This window comes from Peromyscus maniculatus, chromosome 5 (assembly GCF_049852395.1).
Source record: "Peromyscus maniculatus bairdii isolate BWxNUB_F1_BW_parent chromosome 5, HU_Pman_BW_mat_3.1, whole genome shotgun sequence".
NCBI lineage: Eukaryota > Metazoa > Chordata > Mammalia > Rodentia > Cricetidae > Peromyscus > Peromyscus maniculatus.
In genome coordinates, this window is record NC_134856.1 from 44304878 (window position 1) to 44324599 (window position 19722).

The 19722-nt window shown below is 41.9% G+C and overlaps 1 protein-coding gene across 1 annotated transcript in view; it reads right to left on the bottom strand.

Moving 5' to 3' along the window:
* Positions 1–19722, bottom strand: part of Glg1 (golgi glycoprotein 1) — a 106633-nt gene that overhangs the window by 12546 nt on the left and 74365 nt on the right. The window contains exons 10-19 of the mRNA XM_006974092.4: positions 19520–19621; positions 17007–17160; positions 14953–15090; positions 11250–11336; positions 10181–10243; positions 8874–8987; positions 5913–6001; positions 3816–3933; positions 2791–2883; positions 728–865 (exon numbers count right to left, since the gene is read on the bottom strand). Coding sequence (XP_006974154.1) covers positions 728–865; positions 2791–2883; positions 3816–3933; positions 5913–6001; positions 8874–8987; positions 10181–10243; positions 11250–11336; positions 14953–15090; positions 17007–17160; positions 19520–19621 — 1096 coding nt within the window. The remainder of the gene's footprint in view (positions 1–727; positions 866–2790; positions 2884–3815; positions 3934–5912; positions 6002–8873; positions 8988–10180; positions 10244–11249; positions 11337–14952; positions 15091–17006; positions 17161–19519; positions 19622–19722) is intronic.

Genomic DNA, 19722 nt, shown 5'->3' on the forward strand with positions numbered 1-19722 from the left:
CTTTCCACGGACATTATTGGCAGGATTGGCACTGTATATTAAAGAAAAGCTGAAATGCAGTTTTATTAAAATTTCTTTGCATTTCCTTAAGTTTAATTTCTTTGTATATACAGATAGGTTAAGAACATTCACTGGAGGATTATTTGAAGCAAAAGAATGTGCAGAATAAAAACACATTTTGCATGGCTAGAGATGGCTCAGTAGTCAAGAGCACTTGCTGTTGTTTTTGCAGAGGACCTGGGTTTGGCTCCCAGCACCCATGTGGCATCTTATAACCACCTGTAACACTGGGTCTAGAAAACCCTATGTCTCAGTGGGTCTCAGGCATATATATGGTACCATTCATACATGCAGGCAAAAGACTCATACACATAAAATGAAATTGAAAAATCTTGAAAAGAAAAGAAACATCTTGAGTGTGGGAGATGATCTGATGAAGACTCTAGATTGTGGCTTTCTCAACACACCCATCCTGGCCACCTATTAGCTCAGCTCTGTGATTTTTCCAACTTGAGCAGTATCCACATTGCCTGGAGGGCTTATGGACAGTCTGTCTACTCCACCCCCAGAGATTCTGGGGGCTCAAAAATCCACAAGTTGGCAGGTAAAGGCAATGCTACTGGACTACAGACCAGAGCTGAGGGAATCACCATGTTGGCTGTGTGTAACAGGACACAATGGAAAGGGCTTCCTGCTGTCGTTGTCACATGGGCCACCTGTTCCTTACCTTAATCATCTGCTTGCAGACTCGCATGAGTGTATAGTCTAGTTCTGGGTCCATCATCTCTGTTTCCTGAAGCTTAAATACTTTCTGGTGGCAACGAGTACTCAGCTGCTTCTTGTTTTCTTTCAGACACTCAATAATCTATGATGTAAGAATTATGGTTGAGTTAGGAAGTATCGATCAGGAACTGATAGTTCATCTATTAACTGATAGTTATGGATGATGCTATTAATTGACAGTAATGTATAATGTAAGAGTTATGGTTGAGTTAGGAAGTATATCGGGGATTGAAACCCATCTGTTTGGACTGTAACATTCAGTTCAGTGAATGGCACTGGTTTTCTAACCCAGGATCTTTTGTTTCTCATTCCGGGCAATAAGAGTGAGGACTTTCTCATTCAGGAGAATAATGCTCATGGCGTTATAACCTCAGAACCAGCAGTGGACCAGACGACAAAGATTCAGGGTGACTACCAGGCTGCACTGGGATCTGGAAGGAAACCACTTAGGCTCTGTGGTTTCTTCTGCCTTCTTGACCTTTCCCTTGTTAAGATTCCTCTTGGAGCACACAGTTGACTCTGCTAACTAGAGAGCAGGGAGAGTCTAGAGATTCAACTTTATATGAACTTTATATCTATAGTGTTAGATGCTAAGTATGAATTGGACCCAATCCTCCATGACAAATAACATCTCAGAGGGCAAACAATCAAAAGCTATGACAGAAAAGGTTGAGTGGCACTGTAGAAAGTATCATGGGATGGATTTTAAGGTATATACTGAAGCAATCTCCTCCCTGTGCTAAATGTTTAGATATAAAACACATAATCAAAGAAAGCAGATGGGAAGCAGCACCTGCCAGGGCTGCAGTATGAGGTCACGACACCTCTCTGAAGGACTAAAGACACAACCAGGACCCATCAACTAGATAAAGCACACTGATACCTAAGAAATGACACAGAAACAAAGGACTCACACCTGAGGGGGAAGCTAATAGGTCAATCAAAGACAAGATATGTAATGCATATGCAAAAATATATGTAATGTCCTCAGGACAATATAGAAGAAAATGATAAACAAGAATCTAGAATAGGTAGTTATGAAAAGAAGCAAGCAGAGATTTAGGAAATGAAAAAGCCCAACGGTGGTCTTTAAAGAAGGAGAGAATTGAAGATAAATTAGTTTGCTGGAACGGAAGATAAGCAATTACCTCAAACGGACAAGGCCAGAAAGCAATAAGAAAAGTGTGAAAAGGGCACTGGGGATGGGGACTGGGGACAGACCTTGGGGCACCACCTGTCCACAGGAATTCAAGGAAAGAGGAAAAGCAAAGCAGTATCTGAAAAAACAGTGCCCAGAGGAAGACCCTGTTCTGACAAGTGCCCACCATGACAAAGAACAAGGTCCTGCCTGGTCTCATTCCCACTGAAATTATAAATCAAACCGAAAACTAATCTAAAAGAAAGATTAACTACAAAAAAAAAAAAAAGAAAAAAAAGGAGAGAGAGAGACAAACTGCAACAGCAGATACAAGACTTCGAAGAAAGCATCCCAAAGGCTAAAGCACCACAGCACAGTCCTAGGCAGCTGAGAATGCAGACATTAAACAAAACAAACACGCCGGGTGGTGGTGGTGCTTGCCTTTAATCCCAGCACTCATGGGAGGCAATGGCAGGAGGATCTGTGAGTTTCAGGACAGCCTGGACTACAGAGTGAGTTCTAGGACAGCCAGGGCTACACAGAGAAACGCTGTCTCGAAAAGAAGGAGAGAGGGAGGGAGGGAGGGAGGAAAGGTGTGGGTGTGGGTGGGTGGGTGGGGTGGAACAGGGTGAACACTGGATGTGGAGTTACTGCAGAAGCTATACAGAAGAAATACCTAAACGAACACCAGGAATTTACTGGGCAGACAAGGCCGAGAGGGGTACAGAGGAGTATGTATGTCTAGAACAGTCTAGAACAGCTGAAGGGGATAATTAACCTGATAAGGAGGTGGCAGTTCTTGTCTCACCAGTGAGAAACTGGCTGCTATACCTTGACTTCCAGCATTAAAAACGAAAATGAAATGTTACCTGAGCATTTCCATACTGCACTGTAGAACAATAGCTCTTGATATCACTCTTGCAGGCTTCGTACAGATCTGGTTCCAAACGGATGTCTTCTGTCTGCATGACAGGAAGCCAGTGTGAGAAGTGAGGTGATTTTAGGCTAGAGATGTCAATATATATTTCTTAAACATTTACTTTTATTATTTTAAATTATATGTAGTTATGTCTGTCTGCATGTGGGTATGTGTATGAGTGCAGGTACCTGAGAAGGCCAGAGGTGTCAAGATGCCCTGGATCTGGAATTACAAATAGGCACGAGACATCTGACGTGGGTTCTGAAAACTGATCTCAGGTCCTCTGGAAGAGTGGCAAGTGCTTGTCACCACTGAACTGTCTCTCTAGTCCCCTGAAGATGGAATGTTTACAGACTTATTTGTTGACTGGACACTGTCTAGGAATGACTTCTAGAGGTGGCAGCACTGTGCAGAAGACACTCATTGTCATATGGTAAGATTTCATCTGAGACTCTGACTCATGCTTCACAACAGTAGCTGAAGTTGTCCCTGTCCCTCCTCCCCCCCCAGTTGTCTCTGATGGGCCCTGTGGGGAAGAACCACAGTCCCCAGGCTGGCACGCTGACATTTAACGGGAGGACTTTTATTTCAAGGGGAAAGGAGATTTTCCTTTCCCCTCCGTTGGTGGAGACACAGAGTGAAGCAGGGAGTTCTGCTGCTTCTTCAGGCCGCCATCCTGCAGCCAGAGGATGCAACTGAGGCCAAGGACAGCTGAGTGGGCAGGAAAGACCTGTCCTTGAGGACAGGGCTGGTCCATGACTATCCACACTTTGTATCTATCCCATTTGGCTTCTGGGGGTGTGTGGTAAAAAAAGTCTGTCATTTAAAACCAAACTCAACACAGTAAAGAGGTGGGAATGTCATACGGAAAGATTGTCAACTGTAACTACATCTCACGCTTCACAAAGGTAGCAGAAGCCATCTCCCTGTTGCTCTGCAGCTAAGCACTGGTCCTGTGGTTTCTGGAAGCATTACCATCTCCAGCTCCTCCACACGGAGTTGCTTGCGGCACTTCAGTGACACCCGGTGCTCCTTGGCTTCCTGCAGAGTGTCGTTGCGCACAGTGGTACTCAGGCAGATCACTACATCAACCCTGCCATGGAAGGAGAAGGTATAAGACTGTCTGCAGTGGGGCACAGTGGTACTCAGGCAGATCACTACATCAACCCTGCCATGGAAGGAGAAGGTATAAGACTGTCTGCAGTGGGGTCAGAGCACTGTGCAGTCAGAGCACTGGGCACACTATTCACCCAGAATTAATTAATTAGTGTGTGTGTGTGTGTGTGTGTGTTTAATGTATTTCTTATAAGCCTCACTGCTGTTGTTTTCAATAATTTAACTGTCCCCCTTATTAACCACGGCTTGAAAAGGCCAGGAGTAGTGAAATTGACAATCTGGATATGCCAAATAAATACTAAGAATCACCACATTTAATTGAAAAGGTAAAAGTTCTGAATTTAGTCGGGTTGTGGTGACACACACCTTTAATCCCAGTGTTTGGGAGGCAGAGGCAGATGAATCTCTGAGTTCAAGGCCAGCCTGGGCTACACAGAGAAACCCTGTCTTGAAAAAACAACAACAACAACAACAAAAAAAAATGATATAAATTTAAAAGGGGGAAAAATATGCCAAGATTGTTAGGACCTATAGCGCTAGAAGATATTGTAGCTATACTCATATGACTTTTAATACAGTATACTGTTTTACAACCTGGATCTCAGTCTTCCTGTTCAGTCTTTTGAGTTCTAAGATAAAGATGCGTGACACTGCCACTACCCATATAATTAGTTACTATTAATCTCCTATTATGTCTGATTTATAAATTAAACTTTGTCATGGTACACAGGTGTAGTGAAAAGGTTACCCATACTATCTGCATCTCAAGCATTCACTGTGGCTTTGGGACATGACCCCACTGCACCTTCAGAAGCCAAGCAGAGCACTGTTTGTTAAAAACAATGTGACCACAGAAAGAACAATGCTGTTAACATTCACATACTGTGAAACAGTCTCTAAAGGTACAAGAAAAACCTGTCTAAAATGGGAACATGGTCTTGGGTCATGGAAGGGAAAATGTGTTCTAGTAATGTCCCCCTGTCCCCAGAACAACTTGTAAGATTTGGGCAGCTGCGCTGTCAAAGCCTATCAGTTTCCTCATTAAGACCTAACTCCCAAGGGAGCTGGGGTCTACTTATTCCCCAAAGCTCTACTTCAGTGAGGCTGTGATGCTTCTTTGGGAAGAAGCTGGCTCAGCAACTTCCTTCTCTCAGGACTCCCTACACCTGCTTCAATCAGACAGGTTGTCTGAACCTAGGTTTAAAAAAAAAACAAACAAACAAGGGGACTGGAGAGATGGCTTCAGCGGTTAAGAGCATTGGCTGTTCTTCCAGAGGTTCTGAGTTCAATTCCCAGCAACCACATGGTGGCTCACAACCATCTGTAATGAGATCTGGCGCCCTTGTGACCTCTTCTGGCCATACAGAGAGAGCACTGTATACATTAAAAAAAAAAAAAAAAATCAAGAATATTTCCATATTCCCAAACCTGAGTGAGGGAATCCAAACCAAACCCAGAAGGACAAACATGGTATGTACTCACTCATAATGGGATACTAGATACAAAGCAAAGAACAATCAGACTGCAACCCACAGAACCAGGGAGGCTATATAGCGTGTGTGTGTGTGTGTGTGTGTGTGTGTGTGTGTGTGTGTGTGTGTGTGTACGGGGGGAGGGGGGGTACGACGGACGGATGGACGACTCGGGACCCCAGGATGACTGTAGCTTTAAGTTTTGGTTTTACTCAATTACTGGGCAAGCCTCAATGAAACATTTCACTATTAGGATAAGAATCTGTACTGTACCAAGCTGATAATAGAAAAATAAATAAATAAAAATGGAGGAAAGAAAAGAATATTCCCATACTCCAGGGGCTTTTAAGTTTGGTTACACCACAAAGAGAATGGCCCCTGGACCCGAACTGCCAGACTGCGGGACGCTGCCTCATATCCTATATCTTCATCAGAGGCTGAGGGAGACTTTGAGGGCAGGACAGAGCAATTAAGAGATACTTACTTCTTTTTTATGTTGGGACAAAGTTTTAACACATCCTCCTTGCAGGCCATTTTGAACTTGTAAGAGAATCGGAAATCCTTCATCTGTACCTAAAAGATAAGAAAGAAAATCAGCTCTGTGGCAATGAACAGCAATGGGTAACATTTTAGCCATACAGCTTCCAGAACCCCAATCACAGGATCAACTAACTCAGTTCACAGAGTGCTTCGCGAGCATTCACAATGCTCTGGGATTTATTTCACATAAAAACCTGGTGTGATAGTACATGCCTATAATACCAGCACTTGGGAGAGATACACAGCACAGGAAGATTAGAGGTTAAAGGTCATCCTTGGCTACACAGCAAGTTCGAGGCCAGACTGTTCATAAGAACTTTTGCAATCTGCTGAGATCTCAAGATTCTCCCTGTGGGCACATTGGTCTTCCTGTCCTTCACATCACACGCATCTGAGCTCACTATGCCAAAGGCGTTCCTCTGGCTGATATTCACATAGTTTATATTGCCATTTCCTTCAGGGTTCTATTTTTAGTTCTTTTTCTTAATATCTCCTCTTGCAATCCGTTCATTCCCCAATCCCTGCCCTGGTTTTGTTTTTCTTCCTTGAATCACCCCAGATTGTGTAGCCATGATATACATCATACCTGTTCTGGCATCTTTCTTTACCAGAGTCTAGATTCCAGCATGGCAAGAGAGTCCATTAACATCATGGAAGGCACTTTACCTTCTTGTTATTGCAAAGAGTATGGTCCATAATGGAATCGAATTGAAGACCCTGACATTAATCCATGCACATATGAACACCTGGTTTTTAACAAAGGAGCAAAAACTATACAATGGAAAAAAAGTATCTTCAACAAACGGTGCTGGCATAACTGGATGTCAATATGTAAAAGATTACAAATAGATGCATATCTGTCACCATGCACAAAACTCAAGTCCAAGTGGATCAAAGACCTGAACATAAATCCAGTTACACTAAACTTAATAGAAAAGAAAGTAGGAAGCACTCTTAAATGCATTGGCACCGGAGACCATTTCCTAAATAAAACACCAACAGCACAGACCCTGAGCACAACAATTAATAAATGGGACCTCTCGAAACTGAGAAGCTTTTGCAGGGCAAAAGACACAGTCAATAAGACAAAAAGACAGCCAACAGAATGAGAAAAGATCTTCACCAACCCCACATCTGACACAGGATTGATCTCCACAGTATATAAAGAACTCAAGAAACTACACATCAAAATACTTAACAGTCCAATTAAAAAATGGGCTAAAGAGCTAAACAGAGAAATCACAAAACAAGAATCACAAATGGCTGAAAGACATTTAAAGAAATGCTCAACATCCTTAATCATCAGAGAAATGCAAATCAAAACGACTCTGAGATACCACCTTACACCTGTCAGAATGGCTATGATCAAAAACACCAATGACAGTCAATGTTGGAGAGGATGTGGAGCAAAGGGAACACTCCTCCACTGTTGGTGGGAATGTAAACTTGTACAACCACTGTGGAAATCAGTATGGTGGTTTCTCAGAAAATTAGGAATCGAACTACCTCAAGACCCAGCCATCCCACTCTTGGGCATACACCCAAGGAATGCTGATTCATACCATAAAGATACATGCTCAGCTATGTTCATAGCAGCACTATTTGTAATAGCCAGAATGTGGAAGCAACCTAGATGCCCGTCAACGGAAGAATGAAAGGATGAAAAAAATGTGGTACATATACACAATGGAGTACTACTCAGCAGAGAAAAACAATGAAAGCATGAAATTTGCAGGCAAATGGATGGAACTAGAAAAAAATCATCCTGAGTGAGGTAACCCAAACCCAGAAAGTCATGGTATGTACTCACTCATAAGTGGATTCTAGATATAAAATAAAGAACAATCAGACCACAACCCATAGAACCATGGAGGCTATATATATAGCATGGAGGTCCCTAGGACGACTGTGGCTTATAATAAATTTCGGTTTTACTCAATTATTGAAAAAAAAAATAGCCAAATGAATGGAAACACGTGAACTATGAACCAAAGGCTGAGGGGCCCCCAGCTGGATCAGGCCCTCTGAATAGGTGAGACAGTTGGTTGGCTTGATCAGTTTGGGAGGCAACTAGGCAGTGGGACCAAGTCCTGTGCTCATTGCATGAGTTGGCTGTTTGAAACCTGGGGCTTATGCAGGGACACTTGGCTCAGTCTGGGAGGAGGGGACTGGACCTGCCTGGACTGAGTCTACCAGGTTGATCGCAGTCCTCAGGGGAGGCTTTGCCCTGGAGGAGGTGGGAATAGGGGGTGGGCTGGGGGTAAGGGGAAGAGGTGGGAGGGGGGAGAACAGGGGAACCCGTGGCTGCTATGTAGAACTGAATGGTATTGTAAAATAAAAGGAAAAAAAAAAAGTATGGTCCAGCCATAATATTCAAATGGTACATCTGAGTTATAAGATTTAAATAAAAAGTGTGTGTGGGGGATTTTACTTGTAGGGATTTAGTTCAGTGGAAAACTGCTTGTAAGGCGAGGCCCTAAGTTCAATCTCCAGCACATAATGGGGAAAGAAATAAAGAGAAGAGAGGAACACAGTGGAGCAAAGACTCAGGGTCCAGTGTATTGATGAACATCTAGGTTAGTGCATTAACAGTTACACAAAACAACAGACTCCAGTGATAGTGAGTATCACTTCATGTGAGCATTAACCAGAGCAGGGGTTGCCCGCTCACTTGTCTCGATCCCCTCTACAATGAATGCTCTCTAGGATTACATCTCATTTGTCACTGAATGCTAAGTAGCTGAGAAGAGTGCCTGGCCAGAGTAGAGAAAGTCACATTTATTGAGAGAAGTTCCAAATAGGGCATGTAATTGGAAATAATGAGAAAAGCAGAACTGCTTGGTTGTTCCAAAGCAGGAAGATATTCAGTAATGACCCCAGCAGCCAAGACAGGAAATCGACTGACCAGCTGGAAATGAGTGACTCCAATGGCACACTTCTCATTCATGTCCTTCTGGTGTTTGTTCTGTATCAGACACTCCATCAGGTCCCCAGAATCTATCTGGTTGTCTGCCACATCCTGAGGAAGACAACAGTACACATTTACACTTTATTTGTAATAATTAGCAACACAATCAATAGTGCCATCCAGGGAAAATGTAAATAGGAGTGACTCTAGAAGCCGTCAAAAAAGAGATACATCATAAATTCTTCAAAATAAGCCCAAGAAACCAGGAAAGATAAAAATTCATTAGAAAATACATGAAGAAAGAACATCTACTGTGAGGACTATTACTTATTTCTTTCTATGACGCCAGCAGCAACTTTGGGATTAATACCTAGCTGTCAGATCTTAACGGTTACTAAATGTTACTTCACTCCTACAATTTGGGTAGAAAGGGAGTAAGAAATAAAGTAAAGGCCTGGCGGTGGTGGCGCACGCCTTTAATCCCAGCACTCAGGAGGCAGAGGCAGGCGGATCTCTGTGAGTTCGAGGCAAGCCTGGTCTACAGAGTGAGATCCAGGACAGGCATCAAAACTACACAGAGAAACCCTGTCTCGAAAAGTCACTCGGCATTTTAAGGTGTAATGGAGACATTTAGAAGGGGAAACTACTACCATTGCTAACAATTCCTGAGAAGCAACTCAGCCACACCCTGGAGTTTCTCTTTTGTATCTTTTCGTTTTATAATTTTTATTAAAAAAAAAAAAAAACTTTTCCTTTTTTTTTTTTCCCCAGAGCTGAGGACCGAACCCAGGGCCTTGAGCTTGCTAGTCAAGCACTCTACCACTGAGCTAAATCCCCAAACCCTTAAAAAAATTTTTAACAAGTTTTTTTTTTTTAAAAAAAAGATTTATTTAATGTACAAATGCTCTATCTGCATGTATACCTTTACACCAGAAGAGGGCATCATATCCCACTATAGATGTGGTTGCTGGGAATTGAACTCAGGACCTCTGGAAGAGCAGCCAATGCTCTTAACCTCCTAGCCATCTCTCCTGTATCTTTTCTTATAATGTCACTTCACCCACTGCTGCTAGCCACACACGCTCATCTGCAGAGTGCTACTAATTGCTGGGATCAAGCTCTATAATCATCAGGGTTCCCCAAGCTGTTGGCCCCTCCCTCAATCTTGTTTACAGTTCCAGCTTTTATTTGCTAAGTTTGTAATAGTGTATGCTGAAGACAGAGGTGAACCCCACAACCTTGAACCCAAAGTCCCATTGAATTTGGTTCTCTTAGTAGCCCATGTTCCTCCAGACATCACTTACATGGCAAAAGTTCTGAATTATAGGCTCACAGGCTCTCATCAGCAAAGCTTCTATTTGGATATCCTGTAGAAGATGAAATAGATTAATCACTCTGCTTCACAAAAGCCAAGCATGAGGAAGAAAAAAGGTGTGTGTGTGTGTGTGTGTGTGTGTGTGTGTGTGTTTTCCCTCTATCTCCTCTAACTATGTAGCCCTAGCTAGAACTCACAGAGATCCGCCTGCCAGTGTCTCCTGAGTGCTGGCATTAAAGATCCTTTTAGCAAGTTGAACAAATAAAGAGGCAGAACTAAGAAAAGGGAGATGATGTGCCAAGTGGTGGTGGCACACGCCTTTAATCCCAGCACTCAGAAGGCAGAGGCAGGTGGGTCTCTGAGTTCGAGGCCAGCCTGGTCTACAGAGGGACTTCCAGGATGGCCAGGGCTACACAGAGAAATCTTGACTCAGAAATAGAAAAGAACAAAAACAAAAACAAAGAAAGGGGAGATGAAATATTTGGCTATAATATTAGAGCATGCAAATTCTTTGGAGTTTTTATTATCTCTTGTTCTTCTGAACATTACTGTCTACACTTATGAGGCTTTTAAATCTCATGTTTTATATTTCAGTAGGTTTCAGTGTACAACAGAGATAAACTCATGTATTCAATCTTTCATTTATAACTACAAGTCCCAGGACTTTATTAAGCACACAAATAGCACCAAATGACCTCACTAAATGAGCTTTAGGAATAAGAGACTATCACTGCTTACACTACTTTTAAATGTGATTCATAGACTTGCAGTGCAGAAGCCATCTTTTCTCAAGTGAGAAGTGAGAAAAGGTCTAATAACTGATAACTGTGAAGAAGAACCACACAGCTAACCATGTAGATATCTTTTCTGGAACTGTATTAGAAGGGGTCAGGACTCAGTACAATGTACTTCTTTATAAAGTTAACAGGGAAAGACTGTTAAGGTTCTTTTGACTGACAGAGCATCTGCACTCTCAAGAGCACACAAACAAAAGAGCTAAGCAATAATGGCCAGGCTGCTGGCAGCACCTCTCCTCCAGGGAGCTACTTATTACTTACCTCAGACTCTAACTCGGTGAGGTTGCCCACTATGTCTCTGCATTCCACAGCTAAGTCATCAAGATGGTCCTGGAGGCACTCAAGCTCCTGAACATAAAAAGGCAAGCCCGTGGTGTTTAGTCATGTAAGCAATTAAGAGAAGGTGGGACACTGTGCGTGCCTCCTTTGTACTGTCTCCCTTTTAAAACCACCTCACTGAACAACACAAGAGCTGTACCTGATTAAAATAAGATGTAACATGTTACTTCATGTAACAAGGTGGTTCAGGGGGCCAAGTAGTACACTAAGCCATGCAAATTCAGAAGGCCAAACTTACAAGTCCAACAGGAACTACCCAGGTATCTCAAACCATAACACTCAGCCTGTAAACTGTAGTAGGCTATTTTTTTTTTCCTTTTCTTTCTTTTTTTTTTTTTTTTTTGTTTTTGTTTTTCGAGACAGGGTTTCTCTGTGTAGCTTTGCACCTTTCCTGGAACTCACTCTGTAGTCCAGGCTGGCCTCGAACTCACAGAGATCCATCTGCCTCTGCCTCCCGAGTGCTGGGATTAAAGGCGTGTGCCACCACCGCCTGGCATATAGTAGGCTATTTTAAAAAATTATTTTATGTGCAAAAGTGTCTTGCCTGCATGTATGTCTGTGTGCCACTTGAATGCCTTGGGGCAGCAGAGGCTAGAAGAGGGAATCAGATTCCTCAGAACTAGAGGTACTAGAGAGTTGTGAGCTACCACATGGGTGCTGGAAACTGAGTCCACGTCCTCTGGAAGAAGACAATCCAGTGCTCTTAACTGATGAGCTACTTCTCCAGACCCTTTAACCATACTATTATTATTTAAGGGTATTTGTTTGGGCTTTAGACACTGGCTGACGCTGCCTTGTATCTAGCCTTACTATTTATTCACTATTTCTTTCAGCTGCTTAGAACTTTAAGCACAGGACCTGGCCACTCTCCTAAAGCTACCAAAAGCTACTTCTCAGCAGAGTGCTCTGTTACGAGCAAAGGTTCACCAAACTGACCACTCTGTAGAAGTCTCTGTTTTAGACTTAGAATAGGAAGAAAGAGAGAAGGACTGGAGGAATTACAACAGCCAGAACTGAGGAGGAAAATGCATCAAACTTCTGCAAGTAAGACAAACAGATAACAAGAAAAATCTTATCCATGGAATCCATTCTTAGGTTTAGTCTCACAGCCAAGTGCCACAATGTAGTTGGGGTTTCTGAAGATTTATCTTATAGAGCGGTGTGAAGAAAACCTTTTTTGGGATTCTATAGCAACACATTTTTGTTGTTGTTGTTCTATTAGACAGAGGCATCTAAACTATAGGCATTTTCTAGTCATAAACCCAACAGAATTAGAGCAGGCCCAGGAAACAAGTGATGAAAATGACATTCTTACAGCCAATAGTCTTGGTAAATAATTACGGTGTTTCTTAAAATGTCCAACTCCAAAACATGACAATTTTTTGGTGTATTTCTGTATGTGACCCAGTAAGTAATTAGGGTTGCTAACAGGGGCATAGGTAAGGACTTATTTACAGAAGTATTGGCAAAATATGAGTGTCTATACTACATGTAAGCCCCTGGCGCACAAATGGCCAGGCTCTTCCTACAGAACACTCTCAAGGCCACACAGCGTCCCCTGAGAAGCAGGTAACCAAGCTCCACCTACAGAGTAGAACACCTACAGAAAGCCTGCCTGCAGCTTAGGTCTTTGCTGCTCTACTCCTGAGCAGAGGCAGCCAACCTCCCAATAAATCTCTTGTGTGAGGTTTGGTATGCAGTGTCTTTGTGGCATCCCTTGGATTCTGAATGCCAGGACACCTTTCCTCTCAGAGCTGTGACACTTAGACTGCTGAAGAAAATTTCATAGCTAGGTGTAGTGGCACACATCTTTAATTTCAGCACTCAGGTAAGCAGAGGCAGACAGATCTCTATGATTATGAAGCCAGCCAGGTCTATGTAGCAAGTTCCAGACCACCCAGGGCTACATAATGAGACCGTATCTCAAAAAGTTAAATAAAAAATTAAAATTTTTCTCTCCACAGCCATTAATTGCCTATAATTGTCAGGATAGAGTAGAAAATTGTATCCTCTCCCCACAACATATATGTGTAGGCATCATGTGCAAGTGTTGGCATTGTGTGCACATGCACAGGGGACCAGAGGTCAACTTTAGGTGTTATTCCTTAGTAACTATCTGGACTGTTTGTGAGACGTCTCTCATTGGGATGTGGGGACTTGACAATTTGGTTAGGTTGGTTTCACAGTTAGATCCAGGTACCTGCCTCTTTCTGCTTCCCCAGTGCTGGGGATTATAAGCATGAGCCACCTCACCTTGGGTGTGAGGATCAAACCCATGCTTGTAAAATGAGCACTTTACCAGCCAGACTATCTATCTAGTCCTTGTTGTTTGAAATAAAGTCTCATGCAGCTCAGCCTGGTTCCAAATTCTCTATGTAGCCAAAGACTATCTTTTCGTTGTTGTTTTTGTTTTTTGAGACAGGATCTCACTCTGTAGACCAGGCTGGCCTCAAACTCACAGAGATCCACCTGCCTTTGCCTCTTGGGTGCTGGAATTAAAGGAGTGAGTCATGCCTGGCTGCCAAAGCTATCTTTGAACTGATGTCTTGTTTCCACCACCAAACTGCTCTGAGATTAAGAGCATATGCTATCATTTCTAGCTATGTGTGACTTTCAACTAAGTGGAAAAACACTACATTTCCATGCATCTTGTAGGACTGTGCTACAGTAAGCACACTATCTATTGATGCATTCCAGAACTTTTTTTTTTTTTTTTTTTTTTTTTGGTTTTTCGAGACAGGGTTTCTCTGTGTAGCTTTGCACCTTTCCTGGATCTTGCTCTGTAGACCAGGCTGGCCTGGAACTCACAGAGATCCGCCTGTCTCTGCCTCCCGAGTGCTGGGATTAAAGGTGTGTGCCACCACCGCCCGGCCCCAGAACTTTTATTTATTTCTACACATACACATACCACAAAATACTCTGGCAATCACAAAAGGATTTAATGTAGCATATAATGTTAGAAAGTAAATTTAAAAAATAGAAAATAAAATGAGGAAAGAAAAGAAAAATATGTTAAGGAAAATGGAATGCCTAGCACAAAAAATGCCTACCACAAAATCTTACATACATGTCAGAGCAGGACATACTCTGGCTCTAAGATTTCTTTCTTTCTAAAAATTTTAAAATTTCTTTTAGTTTAAATACATAAGTGTTTTTCCTGAATGTATGTATGTATGTGCACCATGTGCATGCCTGGGCCTGAGAAGGTCAGAAGAAGGCATTATATTTTCTAGAACTGGAGTTACAGATGGTTGTGAGCTGCCATGTGGGTCCTAGGAACCGGGTCCTCTGCAAGAATAACAAGTGCTCTTGACCTCTGAGCCATCTCCCCAGTCCCCTTGGCTCTAAACATTACACAAAGAGGGAAAATAATCAACTCTAATAATAAAGAAACCATAACATTAAAACATATGAAAATTATAACTATTCTTACATAAAAGCAAAAAACAAAAACAAACAAACAAAAACCTCTGGTGGGTTTCTTCTAGAAAGAACACTGAAAATACAAAAAAAAAAAAAAAAATCACACCAGCAAATACTGAGATGGACTCCATGGGTATTTTACATTAAATATGAGTCACTAACATTATGATTAGAGAAAGCAAATGGCAGCTCTGTCACCAACCTGCCCAGTCTCTGTTTTCTCACTACACCATTTCCCAAGATCTATCAGGCACTTATCCTGGAGGGCAGGATCCAGTTTAACGTCCATGGCACGCTGGTGTAGGATCCTTTGTACTTCAGCCCGGCATTCTCGTGAAAGCTACATGAGAAAGAAATGAGCAAAAGACTTTAAAGGTAACAAAAATAAATATATCAAGTCCCTAGGCAGAACAAATCTCTTATCAGCCAACTAATAACTAGCCCTGTAGTTTACTCCCCAAACTTTATACCAAATTAGATTTTCTAGGATAAGAATTAAATGCTTTAGGGAACTGCTGAAGTTGAAATTTCTCCAAGCAGGAATACAGTCAGCATTTTCCACTAGAGATATATATGATGTCCTTTTCTGAGTATTCCAAAGGAAAAAAAAGTGAACCAGATCCGTCCAAAGCAGGGCTTTGTTTAGTAACATTATCTTGCTACTCCATGAGTATGGTAACATGTTAGATCTGACTGAGGCAAGATTTACACATACATGCTGCATGCAGGCGATGACAGAACATCGATTACACAGCCAGGGCTATATGTCATGGGAAAATTGTATAGAATGAGCCAAGGGTGAAACAGGTGAACATCACACCAGTGGATGCCCAGAACAAACACATACCTGAGGCAGGGACACAGACCTAATTCCTTAATGGGTATGGGGTTTCATTTTACTTTTTAAAAAATGACATCTATTTAATTATTTACTTATTTGTGCCTGTGTGTATAGTAGTTGTCCAAGTGCCATGACCTATGTGTGGATCAGAAGACAACTTACAGGAGTGGGTTATGGAGGTTGAACTCAGCATAAAGCTCGGCAATAAGCACGTTTACCCACTGAGTCAGGCTCAAGGAGTTCCCTTTCAGAGTCACAGAATAAATATTCTGACAATATTTACACAATACGTGAATGTACCAAATACCATTGATTTTTTTTCCATTAAAGGGCTAACTTTATGTTCTGTGAATTTCAGTTCAATTCTGTAACAAGTATTTTTTTAAAGCTCGCACAGGGGGTCTGGTGAGACGGTTTAGGGGGTAAAGGCATGTCTGCTGAGCCTGATGATCCCTGGGACTCCTATGGTGGAAGAAGAAATAAACATTTCCAAGTTGTTTTCTGGCTTCTACATGCATACTATGACAAGTGTCTCTGTGTATGTAAACACAAAATAAAAATGTAATAAAAAAATAAAAAAACTTAGCACAAGGGATTCTATTCTTTCTTTACAAGAGAAAGAACCCCCTACTGTTATGACTAACCAGATACCAGGATATGGGAGCATCTGTAGCTAATGAGGAATACTATGTTTTCTGATATGACAGAATAAAAACTGGGCCAGGATTTTAGCAAATGAAGCATGACACTTTTTAATTGTATCTCCTGGTTCTGAATCCTAGACAGTTAGACTAGGCTCAGAAGAGGTATCTGTACTCAGGTACGTACAGGTACGTAACGTAATAACAAGGCTACAATCTGTAACATATGCAGAAATGACATTCAATAGGGTCTCAGAATGAGAGCAAGCAGCATGTCTGTGTGGCACCAGATGACAGCTAAGCTCACACAAATATCTCACCAAAGGGTGGCAACTGGGGCAGGGAATTGCCAAGAAGCTGGTATTGAAGTTTCTGCTCCAACTAGTGCATTGACAGAGAGATCTCGTTAATATGAAGCACTTGTGTTTGGCTGTAAAAGGCACAAGGCTAAAGGACCATTTGTATCCTGGCTAAAAGCTTCTAATGGATCTTTAAGACTAAATAAAGTTAGAACAGCAGAATTTAATTGTCCATTTGTGATTCGTAATTTTGAAATTTAGAGAGAAAACCCGGAAATGCTTCTCCATATACTTTGTTTAAAACAAAAAACAAAACCAACAACACACAGGAAAGAAGCTGGTGGACAACTGTACCAGCAGGGATACTCACTGAATGATTATGTGTCTAGTGGTAAACACCCTCCCATCCCACCACATACACCAGAACAGGAAGAAAACAAACGGCATTAAGAAGAAACCAAGGATGACAGCATACCCTCCTTCCTTGCTCTTCTGTACGGTAGGCGTGCCTATATAAACAAGAAAACACAGCTCCAGGAGGCATGAGTTCACTGGTCTCATTCCAACCATGGGTATGGCAAAGGCGAGAAGCATCTCCTTGGCATTTTCGGTATAAAACAGGGTCCAACCTATAAGGTTAAGAGTGAAAGGAGAAGCATTCCTTTCCATATTTTCCTTCTCAGACATGCTAAGAGTTTTGGTGTCTCCACAACCCCCTTTCAGACAAGGTCCCATAGAACTCAGGCTGGCTTTGAAGGATGAACTCTTGGTCCTCCTGCCTCTACCTCCTAAACACAGATTACAGGCATAAGCAGCCACACACCACTCTAAATGCCACTCACAATGACACAACAGTCAACTTACAGAAACTTGTTAACTTTCATACAGAAGACATTTAGTCTCCCTCAAAGATGTCATTCTAGCACTGTACGGTACTTACTATTACTAACTGTAAGACTCAGCAGGCCAGGCAGCAGAGTAGAGCTAGGTTTGTCGTTAGCCTAGGCAATCTTTCACTAAGTACTTTTTCCTAGCATGAATGCAGTGCAACCTTATCTGATGCACTAGCTTCAACAAGATCAGGAAATGACAGGAAAAACAGTCTTCTACTCAGAACACTCAACAACAAAAATGTTCTCTTCATCCTCTTATGGAAGATAAAGTAGTGGGTTTTTTAATTTGCCTGAAAATTGCTTATCAAATTATAAAACATTTAACTTTGAATCAACTAAGGCTTTTTTTCCTCAAATCAGACCAAGGGATACCTGATTGTTCACATTCTATTGTCAATTGTAGGAGGGCCTATTTAATGGCAGGAGAGAGGCTAGTATTAAGCTTTTAAGAGATTATGAGGGTTGGGGATTTAGCTCAGTGGTAGAGCGCTTGCCTAGCAAGCACAAGGCCCTGGGTTCGGTCCTCAGCTAAGAAGAAGAAAGAAGAAGAGAAGAAAGAAGAAGAAGAAAAGAAATTATGAAGCACATTTTTGATCCTAGGAGAAAGAGTTGAGGAGGAGAAATCAGGAAGAAGAAGAAGGAAGAAGAAGGAGGAAGGAGGAAGGAGGAAGGAGGAAGAAGAGGAGGAGGAGGAGGAGGAGGAGATTATGAAGCACATTTTTGATCCTAGGAGAAAGAATTGAGGAGGAGAAATCACTGTCTTGATTAGGGAGACATGCTGTAAACTCAAGTTATTTCAGTTCAGATGGCTTGAGGAAGCTTGGGAAAGCTATCATCCAGTTTCCTTTGATCCTTTCCATACCCGTTTGTTTATTTGAAACAGGGTCTTGCTATGCAGTCAAGGGCAGTCTTGAACTTGCAATATTTTTGCTTCAGTCTCCATTATATAAATGTGCACTCGTGCCACAATGCCTGGCCTTCCAGACTAATCTATAAAAACACATCAAACCTCAAGTAACCTTTTCCATTGACACATGTGAACAAAATTAACAAATTAATCATCAGGAAAGAGTAAAGATGTGCTGGAGAGATGGCTCAGAGGTTAAGAGCACTGACTGCTCTTCCAGAGGTCCTGAGTTCAAGTCCCAGCAACCACATGATGGCTCACAACCATCTGTAATGAGATCTGGCACCCACTTCTGCATACATAATAAATAAGTAAATAAATAAATAAATAAAAAAGAAAGAGTAAAGATTTAAGCAAGTTAAACAGGAAGCAGCTGATTATGGAAGGCAGAAGCAGCAGTAAAATCCAGTGTCAGCAGCACTGGAGAAGGAAAGAAAATAGCACAGAGAGAAGAGGTGAACACAGCCAAAAACTACAGTGATCCTGACTACGTGTAAGAGAGCACTCATCCTCTCTTTCTATTTTGCTAACAGGATGACAGAGGGATTATAAAACTGTCATTTATGCAGTTATCTTTTTCGAATCAAAGCTGAAGATGCTCTTGCTGTCTGCACAGGTACTAGGACTCCCTCACAATAGATATCTGTGGTATTAGAAATGATTTGAGTCCAACTTCCAAAGGAGTGGCAAAAAGGGATGCTTGGCATCCCTACAGACTGGCAGAGGGCTGACTCTGCTTTTAGACACTGCTCTAGAAGTGGTAAGAATAGGGTTTCTGGGGGCTGGAGATAGTTAGCTATCCCAGAATTTGAAGAGAATTTGTTAACTTGTTACTGATTATCATAAAATATAAAAGTGGGGTCTGGGGACACAGCTTAGTAGAGGAGTGTATACTCTGTAAGTATGAAGCCCTGGGTTTAAAAACACATGTGGGCTGGTGAGATGGTTCCATGGTTAAAGCACTTTATGGTGCAAGCCTGGTGACCGTAACTTGATCCTCAGAGCCTATGTAAGAGTGGAGGGCAAGGAACTGACTCCATCAAGCTGTCCTCTGGCTCCCACACATTATGCATAGGTACACACTGATAAACTATTAAATTCTTCCCACATGAAAACCCATCCATCTGATACTGACCACACAAGGAGACAGAATGAGGCCATGCCGTCTACTGGTTTTAAAATACTCACTTCCAATCCCGAGAGATAAAATACTGCAGCTCTAAGAGACGGTGTTCACAGTCTTCCACCATTTTCTCCGTGTATAAGTGTTCCATCAGACATGAAAGAATCCTGGTCGAACAGAAGTGAAATTGTAATGAAAGAAACATTCCGATGACAGGCTCTAACACTTATTTTAATACAGTATTTCCCTAGGGTGATATGATTTATTT